At 56.1% G+C, this 17,021-nt stretch overlaps 3 protein-coding genes across 3 annotated transcripts; 2 read left to right on the top strand and 1 right to left on the bottom strand.

Moving 5' to 3' along the window:
- Window positions 1-1,179: 1,179 nt before the first annotated feature.
- Window positions 1,180-10,802, top strand: ARL10 (ADP ribosylation factor like GTPase 10). The gene is made up of 4 exons (XM_045284632.1): window positions 1,180-1,353; window positions 2,180-2,381; window positions 4,790-4,965; window positions 7,488-10,802. Exons 1-4 carry the CDS (start codon window positions 1,180-1,182, stop codon window positions 7,659-7,661), a joined length of 726 nt encoding a protein of 241 aa, XP_045140567.1. The 3' UTR covers window positions 7,662-10,802.
- Window positions 10,803-11,480: 678 nt separating this feature from the next.
- NOP16 (NOP16 nucleolar protein) lies at window positions 11,481-15,856 on the bottom strand. The gene is made up of 5 exons (XM_004696807.2): window positions 15,691-15,856; window positions 15,488-15,596; window positions 13,972-14,038; window positions 12,300-12,406; window positions 11,481-11,862 (listed from the first exon to the last, which is right to left on the bottom strand). The coding sequence occupies exons 1-5, from the start codon at window positions 15,795-15,797 to the stop codon at window positions 11,719-11,721; spliced, it is 534 nt and encodes a 177-aa protein (XP_004696864.1). The 5' UTR covers window positions 15,798-15,856; the 3' UTR covers window positions 11,481-11,718.
- A 167-nt stretch (window positions 15,857-16,023) lies between these two features.
- HIGD2A (HIG1 hypoxia inducible domain family member 2A) lies at window positions 16,024-16,924 on the top strand. Its single transcript, XM_004697140.2, has 2 exons — window positions 16,024-16,211; window positions 16,529-16,924. The coding sequence occupies exons 1-2, from the start codon at window positions 16,058-16,060 to the stop codon at window positions 16,693-16,695; spliced, it is 321 nt and encodes a 106-aa protein (XP_004697197.1). The 5' UTR covers window positions 16,024-16,057; the 3' UTR covers window positions 16,696-16,924.
- The last annotated feature ends 97 nt before the right edge of the window (window positions 16,925-17,021 follow it).

Here is a 17,021-nt window from a genome sequence, read left to right as displayed (position 1 = left end):
ATTGTTATGAATCGATAGCTTGGAATCAAGCAGTGTCAGAAGACATTCTGAAGAGGGGACACTGCCGAAACGATGCAGGTTTTACGGGCATAGGCCAATGGCGCGTCCACTTCGTAGGAGATAGCTTCAGATTTCATGCAGCATTCCAGACAGTTGGGAAATCAGCTTCACGAAGGACACGTCACGCATTTTCCAGTTAGAGCCTGAGATCCTAGGTTGTGCAAACAGCCCGCATTTAGGTAATTTTCTACCAGCGCCTAATGCCCAAGGTAAAACCATCTCTGCTAAGGTGCTATTGTTTGACTTAAGGGTGATGTTAGGAGAACAATTCTTTAATGGCTCAAAGGACACCTAAGGGCAGACTGGGTCAACCCAATTCTATGAACCCAGAAATTTGGATTCCGGGATAATCAGAATGATTTTTGTCACACCACACTTCGTCAAAAAAAAAAAAATAATAATCACCCTCTGCAGGCTGATCAACTCCCCCCCTTGCGCCCCAACCCCTTCTTCTTCTTCTTGGGCTATGCTTTGGCAATCCATCATTGGGGGTTCACTGAGGGATGGTGTAGGCCACGGGGCCCTGCCTCCTTTATCAGCATGTTCAGGTCTCCAAGACAGCAGAATCCTGGGGGTTGGGGAAGCAGTCAAGGGTGGAAGAGGCGGCTGGGAGTTAGGGTCCCAGGTTGCAGTCCTGCTGTCTGTAGCCCTGAATAAGCCATCGGCTCCTAGCTGTGTGATCCCTGGCTTACCTCAAGATCAGGAGGGGCGGGCGGAGCTTGTCCTAGATAAAGATCACTTGGGACTGAACGCAGACAGTGTCAATGTACTGTGACCTTTCCTAGGTTACCTAACTCTTGGGTCTCTGTACCACTTGGAGATAGCCCCTGGGCACACAGCAAGCGCCCAATAGATGCTAGTCAATACCATTCCATCTGCCCTGGCAGAGCCTCGGGATCCACGCGGCATCTTGCAAAGACAGCAGGGGCACCGAGCAGCCCCGCCAGGGCCCTCCACCCAGGGCCCCAGGGTTGGGGGCGGTCTGTCGCGACAACTGCAGTGCATTGTGGGGCTTGTAGTGTGGGGGCTGGGGGTGGGTAGGTGGGCGCGGCAGACGCAGCGGGGCCATCTTCGGCTGGCTGGCTCGGCCGGAGCTGCCTGCACCCCTCGCCTGGCCTCATGGCGCCACGGCCTCTGGGCCCCCTGGTGCTGGCACTGGGCGGCGCCACGGCGGTGCTCGGCTCCGTGCTCTTCATCCTGTGGAAGGTTTACTTCGGCCGCGATCGGGAGCAGCGCTGGGACGGGAGCGAGGCCTGGTGGGGTGCGGACCCTGTCCACCTACCCGAGTGGGACGTGAGTGCGGAGCTGGGAGTCTGGGAGCGGCTGGCCGGCGGCCTGGGGCCCGGGCCTTTGTGTGTGTGTGTGTGTGTGGCTGCGCCCCTGTGAGCGCCGGTGTCGCCCGGCTCGGGGACTTAGAAAAAAAAATCCACAGTAAAGCTTTAAAAACTAAAGACCGAAAAACATTGAAACTAGCAGCCAGCCAAATGATATTGCCTATAGTGGGGGGTGGGGGCGGGGAGGAAAGGACAATGGATTCTGGATTTGGGATTTCTCATCAGAAATCATGAATAATGATAGCGCGGCCTCCAGAGGCCACATGCACATAGCGGCCATACGAGCGTTGGGTCTGGGAACCGAGGACTGGGTGACCACGCGTCAGCCCGCCGTCCCCGCCAGCCGGTGGCCTCTGGCGCGCTGGGAAGCATGGAGGCGCGTCCACGCGTCCATCCCCGGGCCCGCGCAGCTCCAGCCCGCGCCCGCCCGGCGCCTGCGCAGTGCGCGCGGCCGGCCCCGCCGCCCGGAGAATGCCGGGAAAAGCCCGCCGTGCTCCTCGTGGGCAGCGTGGCGCGCTTGTACATCTCTTGCTGCCCTGGGATGTGGCGATTGTTAGTCTTGAGAAAGCGGAAGCTGACGGAGGCCCGGGATTTGCCTTGATTTACTCAGATTTAACCGTGAGTGGGATTTGGAAGTCAGAACTCCAAACGCAGTGCTCTTCCCACGGCCCTGCCGCCTGCCCATGAATGAGTGGAGGGTGGATCGGGTTGGTGGGTGCCCTCGGCCTTCGCTCGGGAAGGGCTGGCGGGAGGATGCCTACCGCAGCCTGACCTCTGTCCTGCAGCCCGAGGATGAGGACGAGGAGGATCCGGTGCTGGAGGAGCTGGAGCAGCGCGAGGTGCTAGTGCTGGGACTGGACGGCTCCGGGAAGAGCACGTTCCTGCGCGTGCTGGCAGGGAAGCCGCCGCTGGACGGCCACGTCCCCACCTGGGGCTTCAACTCCGTGCGGCTGCCCACCAAGAACTTCGAGGTGGACCTGCTAGAGAGTGAGCTGATTTCCACCCCTTCCCGTCCCATCTCCGCCGGCCTGGGATGGCGTGTAGGGCCCTTTGTGATCCCGCACATCCCACGGCGTCCCCTGGCCTCAGACTCAGCTGAAACTGTCGAAATACTAGTAATACCGTGTGCCACGCACAAGAGATGGCGATGACCTCTTGTCATACACGCGAGGAAACAGCCCCAGCAAACTAAAGCATTTCTCCAGGGTCACACGGGTGCTGAGTGGGGGAACCCAGGCTGACGGTCAGGCTTCTGGCTTTGAAGACCTGCTGTCAAGTAAGCTTGGGCTGCAGGCTCATCTGTTCAAACCGCAGCCGTTCTGTGGGAGAAAGATCTACAGCCTCAGAAAACCCAGATGGGTATCTCTGAGTCAGAAGGGACTCCAGGCAATCGGCTGGTTTGGGTTCCATTCTAAACCCCACCCCTCCCCCCAGTTCACCCCACGTGGGCACTTCCTTGTTCTGAGGGTGGGCGGGGCTTACAGTTCTTACTTCCTGTCCTTTGTGCGGGACTTCCTTCCTACAGGAAAGGCCTTCCTGTGATAAACTACCTTCAGGATTTAGATTACCCATCAGGCCCTGGCTGGGGGAGGGGCTCCTCTGCTGAGCCCTGGAGCCACATGCAAGCTGACTAGGCTGTGGCACCCGAGGCACCAACGGTTGTGACCCATCTCAGGGCCCTTGACACTGATCTTCAGAGGATTTGTGTGCCATCAGGGAGGGTCTGTACAGCAGCGCCCCCCACCCCTGCGCGCGCTCAGTCCTAGGGCTGCTTGGACTCTGGAAGGAGGATGGCAGGCGCATGGTTCTGTCAGCTCAGGCACCAGCGGACTCCTGTCTCCCAGAGCACTCAGACTAGTAAGACCACCTGGGCTTTGTTGTCAGGCCCAAATGGGCCCCCTCATCTGCCCTCAGACACTGCCTGCTCCCTTTCTGGGTGGGGGTGGGGAACTTGATGGTCACCTGGGCATCTGGGACTTTCAACAAGTGGGCCTTTACCCAGTACCCTTTCTGTGGTCCAGCGAGGCCTGCCCTTACGGCCCTGTCTTTCTTGATAGTCCTGGCAGGAGGGGGTGGGTGGTTAGTTTGTTTTTTAACCCAGCAATTTGAGTCAAGTTCTGAGGTACCCCCACCACAAGCCTCAATTCCCTGGGGCACTCTACAGCACTCCGCCTGGGGCCCTTTGTGGGGAAATGGTGTATTACCAGTTCTGTCAGCTTTATCCTCCAGCAGGTTCCAAAAATGCCTGCTTCTCCCTCCGCTACCCACTGGCTCCCCGCCCAAGCCACCATCATCTCCCTTCAATCCTGCAGCAGCCTTAGCCTCCTCCGCTCTGCCTGCTTCCATCTCTTCCCCAGTGCCAGCAGAGGGATCGCCCAGGAACTCACTCAGATCGCATCACTCTAAACCGAAATGCCACACCCTCCCAAGCCCACCTGCCTTGTGTAGATCAGCCACGGATGACCTCCCTACAGCTGGGTCCTCACCATCCCAGGCTCAGCACCCCTGCCAGCATCCTTGGGGAGACCTTCCCAGACCACCCTGCCCAGCACGTCGCTCTTTCTGTTCTCTTTCCTCCCTTTCTGGACGGTGTTCACGAGTTACTGCCTTGTCCTCCCCGACCAGGGAGGACGTGCCTGGAGAGCAGGGCCCCCACCCGCCTTGCTCGCCTCTGCATCTCCGCACCCACCCAGGTCAGTGCTTAGCACCGAGTAAGCACTCAGTAAGTACTTGGTGAGTGCTTGCTGGGTGCCAGGCACTGTGTTGGGGGCTTTGAGGGGATCCAGAGGGTAAACCGGCTCGACCTACCTCTCAAAGGACTTAGAATCCACAAAGTCAGAGGTGGAAGTCAAACCATCGTGCTGCCACAGACCAGTGTGGGTGACTGCTGGGGACTGGGCAGAGAGGCAGATGGGACCGGGCCGAGGGCACTGTGTGGGTGACCCGAGCATGGCATTGACGAAGGAAGAGAATGGGGTGGCTGGCTGGAGGGCAAATGAGTGTGGAGGCTGGGTCTGGGCTGGGGTGGTCTCGACTTCTGGTCATAGCCATCGCTGACCGGGGAGGAAGCTAGCTCGAGAGGGAAGGAAGGAGAGACGAGAGAACTGGGAGCACCTCTTGTTGAGCAGTTACAACATGCTACTCCTGTGACAAGTGCATTGCATACGGTCCCCTTGGACTTCACTGAGGAGGAGACTGGTGCTTGAAGGCAGGCACCGGTCCAAGGAGAGTCTTCGGGCATCACTAAAGCTGAACCCACGTCTGCCTGGCACTGGAGCTAGTGGCCTTTATGCCCCTGGCTGGGGGGATGCTGCAGGCAGTGGGATGAGCCTGGGACTGTGTGTGGCAAATCAGGGCCCAGGGCGGCTCTGAGCTGGCCCCTGGCCTCTCCACAGTCGGTGGCAGCCAAAACCTGCGCTTTTACTGGAAGGAGTTTGTGAATGAGGTGGACGTGCTGGTGTTTGTGGTGGACTCGGCTGACCGGCAGCGTCTGCAGTGGGCCCGGCAGGAGCTACACAAGCTGCTGGACAAGGACCCCGACCTGCCTGTCGTCGTGGTGGCTAACAAGCAGGTGAGGGCCTCAGGGAGGCCGGCTTAGGCCAGAGGGCGGGCTTCTCCCCAGATGCAGATGGCTGGGCGGGGCAGAGAGCACTTGGGGTTCAGGCCTGGGGAGCCTGCTGAAAGACTGTCCCGGAGCTTCTGTCCACTCGGTTTCTGTATCATCTGTCCCCACTAAGCTCCTGTGTGCCAAGTGGGCCAGTGGGTGGCTTAGCAAACGGTTGAGCAACTAACTGAACGGTTTGAGATTCAAGTCCAGAGGTGCCTGGAAAGAAAGGCCCAGAAATGCACTGTGAGCTGCCGGCCATCGCACACTCAGGAACACAGGTCGCCCCAGTCAGGTGTGAATGACATTATGTGTTCCAGTCCACCCTGCAGGGCACAGGAGATGATTTCCATTTTACAGGTGGGAATCCTGAAGCTCAGAAAGGGTTTGCAGGCTCCCCAAGGTCCCACAGTTTGGCAGTGACAGAATGGAGGTGGCTGACTCCAAAGCCAGTGTCTTTTCTCTTCTGTGCCCGTGTGAAGGAGCCCTAGTGGTGCAGAGATTACATGATGGGCTCTGCTAACCGCAAGGTCAGCAGTTTGAAACCACCAGCTGCTCTGGGATAAAAAACGAGGCTTTGTACTCCCACAAAGAGTTAGTATCACAAACCCACAGGTGCAATTCTGCCCTGACTTCCAAGGTCGCTGTGAGTTGTCATTGACACCGTGGCAGTGTGTTGGGTTTGGTTTTGTGGCTTCTGACTAGACAAGACAGCCAACTCTGGGAAGTGCTAACAGCGTGCCAGGCATAGTGCATGTGGCAATAATTTCTTTGATAAGAATGAATATCAAACTAATCCCAGGAAGCCTGAGATTGAAAAAAATCCCCAAAGTCCAACTCTTTCAAGATGCTAGTCTGCGCCATTTCCCCCCGCCCATCCCTTGAGTCTATTTCCTCACGTCTCTGGGCTCTGGGAAGTGCTCCAGGGCCCCAGAACTCACCAAAGTCTGAGGGGATGTTTCAGTGGTGGGTGCTGCTCAGTCAAAGCTCCGAATGTCAGATGGGAAAGCCAGATGCCGGGGTCAGAGGAGACGGCTCCACTCCTGGGCTCTTGCCAGTGGTAAGATCCCATCCCCTGCTTCTCAGAGGGCTCATTTTATACACAGCAGGCTGGCATTACCCAGAATCCTGTTGACAAATTACTCACAGGTGAATACTATCCGTATCTACCTCTACCCCCATGTAGGGGGGAAGGTGTTCGGTGGTCGTTAGAGACTTGGGCTAGAAGAGCCTCATTAACCAGGCCACTGCCCCTGCAGTGCTGCGCACCTGGCAGTCGTCCCCTCAGCCAAGCCCTCTGGGGAGGCCACGAAAGGGCCTGCTTTGCAGACCCTGTGACCTGAAGAAGTGCCTACAGCGATAGAAAATTTGTGGTGAAGCCAGAACTAAGAGTGCGGGGCTTCTCCACGCCCTCTCCGTGGGCCAGGGTGCTGCCCTAACCCCGCAGCCTCAGTATCACAGGCCTGCGGTGCATTCCCAGCCACCACCTGTGTGATGGCTGCGGGCTAGCCCTGGGTCTGCGCCGCGGGGGAGGTTAGGTATCTCTTCTCTGTGTGTCAGGGAAAGACCTGGCGGCCAGTTGAAAATGGGGACCCTGTGTCCTGTGGGCCCAGGATGGTCCTGTTTGTGCCACTGTCCAGCTAGATTCGTGGTCCCCATTTGAGTCTCAGAAGGGCCTGGGTTAGACAGTTAAGTTATATCATCCTGTTTATAAAATACAAAGGAACTTTGAAAATGGGATGAAAAAGTAATGGAATTTTTCCACGAACTTTTTAAAGCCCCTTTGTATACCTTAAAACAATTTTGAACCAATGTGGGGCCATATGAAAGGTCCCAGCACTCTCTAAATTAATCCGATGATTCATTTTAATTAGAGTATAAAACATCCTTTCCTGCCTTGCTGTATAACCCACTGCCATTGAACTGATTAGATAACTAGACCCCAAAGCCCCAAAGGACAGTCAGACTGCTCCATTGGATTCCTGTGAGTGACTGTTTTAGGGAGCAGGCAGCTGCCTCTTTGTCCTGAGGACCGATCAGGGTTAGTAGCCCGACATACAGACCCTGTTTTCCCTTAGTCAGCCTTCAAGGGGTCCCGGTGGTACTGCCAGGTAAGACTGCTAAGGGCAAAGTCAATTCAAACCCATCAGATGCTCTGGGGGGAAAGGAGGTTTTCTGCTCCCAGCAAGTATTAGCCTCAGAAACCCTGTGTAGGGTGCCTTGGAGTGGGACTCCGGAGGGTCCTAAGCTGTCCTTGTAGTACAAGCCTGCCATACAGCAAAGCCCTTCCCCGAGCGGCTGGTGGTGGATGATGAGCCTGGTACGGAGAACCATCACTGAGGGGACAGAATCCCGGCTCTTTCCAGATGCTGCTGCTGGGGCTTGGGCTCTGATGCCCCCCAGGTAGCCCCGGAGCAATTGTTTTTTGGGTGCCAGGGATGGGCACAAGCTGGGATGCCTTGCTCCAACCAGCTGCTCTGTCTCCCCAGGACCTGAGTGAGGCCATGAACGTGGTGGAGCTGCAGCGGGAGCTGGCCCTGCAGGCCCTCAACAGCCAGCGGGAGGTGTTTCTCCTGGCGGCCAGCATTGCCCCCTCCGGGCCTGGCTTCAACGAGCCTGGCACTGTGCACATCTGGAAGCTGCTCCTGGAGCTCCTCTCCTAGGCGGGAGCCCCCTGCTTGCCACCCCACCCAGGACCTGGGCCTGTTGCTGCCCCTGCTGCTTTATGGTGGCCTGGGCCTGCAGTGGGACCAGGTGGCAGGGCCAAGAACCCTGTAGAAGCTGTCCAGGGGAGGCATCTGTAGGCTGAAGCAAGAGAGAGGTGGGTCTGAGCTGGGCAGATGCTCGGAGCTCCGCTTCTGCCTTGCTGCAGTCACGGTGAGGGGTCAGTACTCCGGGAGATGCCAGGCCTCCCAGTCTCCATGCTTCCCTCCTGGGCAGCAGCAGCCTTGAGCCCTGCCTCCCAGCCCCACAGGGTCCTCCAGCCCCAGCTCTGCCTGACTTGCCGTGGCCTTGGGCTGTCTCTGCCTCTGCTCCCCGGCGCGTCCTTTTTCAAGCTTTTCCCTGCCCTCCCACCCTGAGAGAAATGCTGTAACAGACCTGGAGATCCTAGCACACCGGCTTCTGACCTGCCAGCCTGCCCTCACTATGGAATGAGAGGAACTCAGCCACCAGTGAGCAAAACAAGGCCGTTGGTGGTTTCCCAAACCTGGGCGACACCGTGAGCACTCACGGTGCCCGTGCCTGTGCCTGTGTTTACCCAAGTCTGCAGAAGCGGGGAGAGAATGACTGCACTGTGGGAGCTGGGGTCTGCTTCATTTAATGTATGGACTTATTTATGAAAGGAACAGGGCAAAGTGCTAGGCTCTGCTCCGTGATGCTGTTGTCAAACCCCCAGGTGAGTGTCACAGGAAACATGGACGTGCCCGATAGGGAGATAGCACACTTCAAACTGACTCCATGTGCCCTGCTGTGAGGGGGTGCAGACCCCACCTGTGTAGACACAGTGACTGGGAGGGAGCCTTCCTGTCACAGGAATGAATACTGGGGCGAAAGAAAACCCTGGGCAGGGCTGGAATAGAGCAAGCCACGGCGGCCTGGAGGGCCTCACAGCCGTCGGGACCCATGTCTTCTCCAGCAGACAACTGGACAGTGGCCAGCTCCCTGAGGTTCAGAAGCCCCGTGACCCTCAGGCTGCTGGCTGGCACTTTAGTGCCAACAGAGGGGGGAGCCTTGCTGCTTGTCAGGACCCCTGAAGAGGAATCAATAGCGACACGAAGGCCTTGTTTTCTTAGCCCGCAGTTTGCGTTTGACTTGAGACGACTTGCCTGCCTTCGACCTGCACCCAGCAGCTTCGGTTCCATGGACAGCCAGCACAGAGAGGCGCCTGGGAAGTGGGGGGTGGGGGGGAACATTCCAGAAGTCAGCTGACAATCATTGTTGTCATTACAGAGATGAGCTATGGGCTGCCCTGGGTTATGAATGAGATCCAGTCCTGGTCCCACATGTCACTGAGTTTTGGAGATAGTGAGAACCGGTGCCTACAGTTCTTAACCAGCCTTACTGTGGTGTCGGAAATTAGCCCTGGGGGCATATTGGAGAAGCAAGCTTCAGGCTGTTCGCATCCAGAGACGGGTGGTGCGGTGGTTTTTCAATGAGCTGCCAGCCACAAGGTCAGCAGTTGCAAACCACCAGGCATTCCATGGGAGAACTCCCATGGAACACCCATAGAGTTGGCTCTTGGTTTGGAAACCTCCAGGAGAATATCTGCTCCATTCCATAGGGTCACTCTGAGTCAGAATTGACTCGATGGTAAGGGGTTTCTTTTGGTTTGGTTGAATGTAAGGTCAGCATTCCAAACCCACCAGTCATGCTGAGGAAGAGAGATGAGGTTATCTATCTGCCTAAGAACTTAGAACCTCAGAACTTTGTATAGGGGCCCCCAGAGTTGGAATGGAAAGTCCTCAAGAGGGAACCTGAGGGTAAAGAGTTAAGCCCTTTTTTCAGAGATGCTGCTGAGTTGTTTGGGTTCTGGAGGGTAAGTACCACAAACAGCACCAAAGGTCCCCAGGCCAAACTTCCCTGTGATAATGTAGGCTGCCTGCCTGTGGTTTCACCAGTGGCTGATGGCCGGTCAGCCAGCGACTCACGGGGCTGCTGGTACCCACCCCAGGCAGTCTGCCACATTGCCCCCTGCTCCAGGTGTCTTAGGGCACAAGGTGGGGAGGCAGAGGGCAGGGCTGACCCAAAGGACTTGGGGGAAGCTGGGACCCCGTCTTTTGTTATCTTGAAGAAGCTCTTGCTGCCTTTGGAATACCCACCTGATTCTAGAACCCAGATCACCCGCTCTCGGGAACCAGCATTCTTAGTGGAGATGCCTGTGAAGTTCTCCGTCTGCCTGCCAGCGGGTGGGCTGCTTGCTTGTTCAACTTGTGCCAATTACCCGGGCCTTGGGTGCAGGAGGGCTTTTGTTCTGAAGTACTGATGTGACACCCTGGCTCTGGATTTTGCAGTCTCTGACCTGTGTGGGCTCCCGCTCCCGCCCCCCAAGGAGGCCAACCTGGCTCGGGAAGCCGCCTCATTTCTGTCTGGCTAGAATCACAGGCTTTCCAACTTGTGCTCCAGCAGCAGTGTTCAGCTATGAAGAGGGAGGAGGCCGTCTCCCGGGCCCAGTGTTTCTCCCAACGCCAAGGTGAGCCTGGCAATGCCTGCTGTCTGCCTAAAGAAGTACCAAGTTCCCCACAACGTGGCTCCACTCGCCTCTGGAAGAAACTTCTGCCCAGGCCTAGTTGTGCCCCGACTGCAGACCTGAGGTATTGGCAGACAGACTTCTGCAGTTGGCTGCCTGCCTCACGGATCCCAAGTGGTTGTGATTAATCATAGTGCCCTTTCTAGTATCCTTGAGGACCTGCTACTTCTGGGAGGTGGGCCCGTTAGGGGACTGGAGGATTCCCACCAAAGATTCAAAAGTATGGGGGCTTGCTGGCTCGGCCCATCCCAAGGACCCAGACCACAGAAACATGGGAGTGTTTCTGGACATTTGAGGCACAAAATAAATGCCAAAGCTACTGCTCTGCTTTTGGTTTTGAGTAGCTGCAGCTATGGAATGTGCTAGAACATCTTTGGGAACACCTGTTGTGCACCAAAGCCCCAGGTCCCTGGCTGTTGGCTCTATCAGGGCAGGTTAATAAGGAACATCTGTTTAGGCCCTTGGGGTTGTCCACCTACCCATTCCTTGTAACTTATTTATGTTTGGGGGATGGGGTTAGAAATAAATCTGCCTCCACCCCAAAGGTCCGGATGGAGATCACAGAGCCACATGATCATTTACCCTGTGCACAGTTCCACCCAGGCTCCCTGGGTGAGGCCCTTGCCTTCAAGCAGTCTGTCACAGCTGCACAAGGCACAACAGCGTTGCTACAATAAACCCATGGGCAGAGGGGGTAAGCGGACACTTAAGGTACACAGCTTGGGGCAGGGATGCTTCTGGAAGCTGGCACCTGGCTTGTGTGAGGAAACCAAAGACCTGAAGGTTAGCCGAGGCGGAATTGGGATACCTGGAGAATGTGGAGACTACTGTGGGGTGGCTTCTGGCAGGGCTTCTGGCTCTTCCCAGTGCTGCCTGACAAGTGGGCGGTCTTCAAGGGAGGATGGCTAACAGGGCTTAAGCCTAACTGTTTCTTGTAAGCCGAGGGTAAAGGCAAGCACTACACAGGGTTTTACCTGGAAATACCTATGTAGAAGACCGAACCCAAAAGAGGTGTAGGGGCCTCAGGTCCCAATAGGCCTCAGCCACAAGAGCAGTGGCAGGGGACATGCGGTGGACAGGTTTCTGTGGAAAGCTTAGTGGAGAGGTGGTGCAGGAACCAGGGCAGACAGCAGAGGGAGCTAAGTCCAACAGCTGAAGGCTGCCTTGCCCTGAAGGCGCTGGTTTTCATAGAGGCACACTCGGGAGTGGGCTGGAGGAGCAAGCAGACCAGGAGTCAAACAGCCTTGTTTTATTACGTACACCAAGCAACCCTCCTACTCAAGAGAAGGTTCAGGCTTTCCCTCAGCCTCCGGAAGAATGTGAACAAGAGCCTCTGGAATGGGTCCTCCCAGGTGTGGGCTCCAGGAGGGTGGGCCAGTCTTGCCTGTCAATCAAAACCCCCTTCTGGCCCTAACCCTTGGCTGGCTCGAGCTGCTCTGGCCCAGGGGAGCCCTCCGATGGGGACAACTCCGTCACTCTACTTCCATCTGATTCTTCTGCAGAGAGTCCACGAAAGACTGCCACTCGGCAGGGTAAAAACGCTTGTAGACGTTGATCTTATTCCGAATCTGTTTTGGGGTATCTTGATAGTAATTCTTCTCATCCCGGGCCATGGCCTAAAAGAAAGAAGGCTCTTGAGGGCTTGATGGGAGCAATCAAATCTTAGCTCTGCCTCTGGGCAAACCACTTCTGGTCTCGGTTCATCTCCCTCCCTGCAAGCTCTGCAGTAGGAAACCCAGCTGCACTGAGGGCCGGAGGAAGAGCGTACAAGTGCCTGCAGGACCAGGCAGGAGCCTGCTAGAGGAGCTTCAGTTCCATTCAGTCAGCGGGCCCAGGGCCCCGTGGAGCTAGAGCTGCTGATTTCATACGAGAAATGCAAAATAGGGGCTTTCATGATTTCAGATCTCATAACCACTCAGTTTATGCCGACTCAGCTTTCTGTTAACACCAGGTCCCAGTCCATGGGATCTAGTTCCTTTCCTTCTACTTGGTCTCAGCACACAGGCGCTGGCAGGCGGCCCCTTCCCACGGGCTCCAGGCCAGGGCTACTCACCTTGTAGTCCTCTCCATGGTTCTCCACCATGTAGCGGACGTAGTCAACGAGGTCCCGTGACAGGGAATGGTCCTTCTTTTCGGGGAGGCTGGCTTCTGCCTCCAGCTCTGGGGTGAGAGAAGGTGGGAAACAGAATGAGGCTGTGAACGACCCGAGCTGCCCAGGCAGCCATTCGCCTCTGCCCTGAGCCACCAGCCACCTGCTCGCTTTGCTGCTCAATCCCAGACCCACTGTTAGAACCTTCTTCTCAGACTCTGCCTCCTGTGGCGCAGTCACCTGTGAGTGTGGTGCCAAGCTGAAAGCCAGCCCCCTCTCTCTGGGCCCAGGAAGGAGGGCCCCAAACTAATCCTCTCTTTAGTGTCACATCCTGGGGACAGATGAAAGTTAACGCTCCCAGCTCCCAGGGCAAAACTCTGGTTGAGAACTTCTTTGGTTCTCGCAGTCCCTGAATAACGGAGGAGAGCTGCAGGGGCCAAGGCTGCTTCCTGCTCCATGTAGGAAACGTCTGAGCCCTGGAGCCAGAGTACGGCGTCACTAAAAATAACCGGTGGGTTGGGGAAACCCCCCTCCACTTCGCAGCTATGAAAAGAGCGACCTCCTAGAACTATAATGAACCCTAAATCAGCCTGTCAACTCGCGCAGGAGCTCTGGTGGCATCGTGGCTACGAGCTGGTCCACAAGAGCTGCAGTTGGAAACCACCAGCCCCCCAAGGAGTCGGCTTTCTACAGCCGTTCAAAGTGACAGCCTCGGAAACGCACAGGGCAGGTGTGCCCTGGCCTACAGGCCGGCTAGCAGTCTGCATCGACTCGATGGCAGCAAGGTTTTTTGGTAAATCAGATCTTACTGGGGACAGGACTGGGTGTTAAACAACTCTAAGAGAGAAAATCACCCTGGAAAGCTGCTCCTTGGGAGCCAGAGGAGGGTGCTCCAGAAACCATGTAAAGGGTCACTGTGAGTCCCAATGCTCCAGATGCTAGCAGTCTGCATCGACTCAATGGCGGTGGATAATAAATAGGTTCCCTGGTGGCCCTGTGGGTTAAGCACTAGGCTACTAACCACAAGATTGGCAGTTCAAATCCACCAGGCCTTCCTCAGGGGCAAGATGAGGCTGCCTACTCCTATAAAACTTTAGTATTGAAAACCCTGGATAGGACTGCTGTGATTTAAAATTGACTCGATGGTACTGGATTTTGTATAAATGAGCATGGTTTTGTAGGTGTCATTGTATGCATAATCCTGTACAGTTTAATTCTGATGAGAACCACTTAGACGGACTAAAAATTGGAACAAGAGGGATTCAATATCATGTGCCTGGCCATTCAAATTATTTTGCCTTCAGAACCACTGAAAATCCCTGGCAAGAAACGAGGATAGAGAATTCCCGCTTCTCTGCAGGGCATACTTATGTCTTAGGACTCCTTTCCTACCCGCAGGCAACCAGCTACCTGGTCCCTGGACACCACTCTAACCTTAGTGTAAACGCCGCGGTTTAGTCAGGTGACTGGAAACATCCCCGCCAGGGATGTCGTTTGAACTCTGTGAGCTCATTGCACTAGCTCACTCCCCCCTTTGAAAGTTGGCTTTTCCACCTATAAGATGAGGGCATCGGAGGCCTCTTATGGCTCTGACAGTGCAGGACACTGGTCTAGAAAGGGATGTGGCCACACTCACCGTTCAACACATAGGGCTTCCGCACGAGCTCCTTCCTCCTCCCGCCATCCACCTCCATGGCATGCACCTGCACGGAAGAGAGCCCATGAGGAGACCAGCATACAGTGAGGAAAACAGAGCCTACCTTAGGTCGCAGGAATGCCATCTTCCTCTGGCAGGAAGGAATCAACCAGCCTAACAGCACTGAAACAAATGTATTCAGCAAGCCCATTCGTCAAGTCGCCTGCCTACTTATTAACTGAAAACGTATACGTCCTAAGCATCCCTTTGTGGCAGGGAATAAAACAAAGTCTTTGTCCTCCAAGACAGAGACTTAGGCAGGCAGGGAGGGGCAGACACAGGCAATATAGACCACTTGTAGTTATAAGTACAGGGAGTGGTGCTGTGGCTAAGGGCTTGGCTGCTAACCAAAAGGTCAGTGGTTCAAATTCACTAGCCATTCTGTGGGAGAAAGATGTGGCTGTCTACTTCCATATAAAAACTACAGCCTTGGGTCTGGGGTCTTAAAAGGCTTGAAGACAAACAAGAGGTCATTTTGCTGAGAAGCAACAAAGCACACCAGCCTGTGTGATCATGAGATGTCAGTGGGATCAGGTATCAGGCATCAAAGACCCAGAACAAAATAATACCCATTGTGAGTTGGCTGGGGTGGGGGAGGGCATGGAGTGTAGGGAGACCCAATGCCCATCTGTAGACAACTGGACATCCCCTTACAGAAGGGCTGAGGCCAGTCAGGGTGCAGTTTAGCACCGATGAAACATACAACTTTCCTCTAGTTCTTTAATACCCCCCCCCCCCCCCACTATCATGACCCCAATTCTACCTTACAAATCCGGCTAGATCAGAGCATGTACACTAGTACAGATAAGAACTGGAAACACAGGGAAGCCAGGACAGATAAACCCCTCGGGAACAGTAATGGGAATAGTGATACCAGGTGGGGGACAAAGGGGAAACCGATCACAAGGATCTACATATAACCCCCTCACTGGGGGACAGACAACAGAAAAGTGGGTGAAGGGAGACATCGGACAGTATAAGACATGAAAAAATAATCTATAAATTATCAAGGGTTCATGATAGAGGAGGTGGGAGGGGATAATGAGGAGCTGATACCAAAGGCTCTCAAGTCGGAAGACAATGCCTGAGGATGGCAACAGATGTACAAATGTGCTTGACACATGGATGAGTGTATGCTGAGAAGAGTTGTATCAACCCCCAGTAAGATGATTACAAAGACAAACTACAGCCTCGGGAAGCCTATAGGGCCGTGCTATGGGTCCGAATTGACTGGCTGGCACACAAGTTACCAGTGTTACGAATTAAAGCAAAAGCAGACGGGGCTGGCGCGTGAAGATGGGTGGTCACGAAAGTGCGGTCTTCAGAGGGCGCAGGCAAGCGACTCGCCTCAAAGTCTCAAGTCAAAGACGGGGCGGTGTACAATAAAGGTAGCAAGCGCTGGGGAGGAAACTTCCCTGTTAGAAAACTTAGGGGCACGATCCTGCCGGGCAAGTACCTTTCTTTTTCGGAGGGGCAGGACCTTGTTGGGGTCCATGGCCAGCCCCATCTCGGCCAGGTTCTGCCGCACCGATTTGGCGTGGTCCCAGGCATGTCGGATGTGAGAGCTGTGGACAGAGGGGCGAAGGTGGCGGGTCCGGCACCTCCCGTGCCGGTCCTGCCCGAGAACCCCGCCTCCCGCACCCTTACCAGCCCCCTTACCACTCAATCCGCGGCGCAGCCTTCCGCCGAGCATGCCGATTCATCCGCTTTCGGTTGACATTGTAACCGAACTTCTGCCTCCGCGTCTTACCCTTGGCCTTGGGCATCGCGGTGGTCACAGAACAGACTCAGGGTCTCTCACGAACAGAACCTCGTGGAACAGAGCCCTTCCGGTGGCCTTCAAGCTTATGGGAAATGTAGTCTTCGCGTAGCGACACCCCGTAAAGTACTACGATTCCCAGAATGCAGCGTGCGCCCGCACCGGCGTGTGCGTTCAGCAAGTGCGTTCCCCTGCTCGCCCTTTCCTGACGTCATCAGGGGGCGGGGCCCAGCGTCCCTGTTTTCTTCGGCAGCGGCTTGCCGTGACATGGCGGCTTCAGGTCCCGTAACTCCCGAGCCCCCCTTTGACCCCGCGCGGCCCCCGGTCATCGAAGGGTTTAGCCCTACGCTCTACGGGGACACGGAAGGCTTCAAGGAAAAGTTCCTTCGCAAGACCCGCGAGAACCCCATGGTGCCTATAGGTAAGCGAGTGCGCTAGGAACTTTAGAGCGAGGTCACTGGTGTGGAGGGGACGGGCGAGGGGAGGACCGAACGGAACGCGCGGACGGCGGCGTGGCGACGGGGCGGGGCGGCCAGCGGGCACCGACGCTGCGGCGGGTGTTGGGGAACTCGGCGGGAGGCCAGGCGGGTGGGCTCGGGCGGGGCCGGCTCTGGGGTGCGGAGGACCCCCTTCTGGCACCTATAGTGGAGAAACTCCCTGAGAAGGAAGCCCTTCTCGGCGGGGAGGCACCTCCCGGATGGGTGCTACCCCAGCCTAGCCACTTGGTCCCCTCCGCAGGCTGCCTGGGCACGGCTGCTGCCCTCTCCTACGGACTCTACTGCTTCCACCGGGGCCAGAGCCAGCGCTCGCAGCTCATGATGCGCACTCGGATCGTGGCTCAGGGCTTCACGGTCGCAGCCATCTTGATGGGCCTGGCCGCCTCCGCAATGAAAGCCCGACAGTGAGCCTCCAGCCCGGGCTTCGGAAGTGCTGGGGCCCCAGCTCCACGAGCCACCACCGATCACGCCAAGGGACTTAGCTTTGTGTCTCCATTTTGAGGGTGAGGGAAGTGGCGGCTGACTGCCAAACCAGATTTTTATTTTACTTTCCCCCCTTCAGGAATCCCAGATTCAGTTCAGTCAGGGTGCCGTACCACCCGCCACTTCGTGCTTAATAAACGCTGGTCCACTTGTAGTTTGTTGCTGTCGTTCGCAGTCGCACTCCCATGGTTTGGACAGTCTCTGACTGGTGGGATCCTGAGAAACCATCCAGGAACAGTGACATCTGGCGC

The sequence above is a fragment of the Echinops telfairi genome, unplaced genomic scaffold, assembly GCF_000313985.2.
Source record: "Echinops telfairi isolate 266 unplaced genomic scaffold, ASM31398v2 ScPeMD7_7469;HRSCAF=8507_0, whole genome shotgun sequence".
Taxonomy (NCBI): Eukaryota; Metazoa; Chordata; class Mammalia; order Afrosoricida; family Tenrecidae; genus Echinops; species Echinops telfairi.
This window is presented reverse-complemented; position numbering and strand designations above follow the sequence as displayed.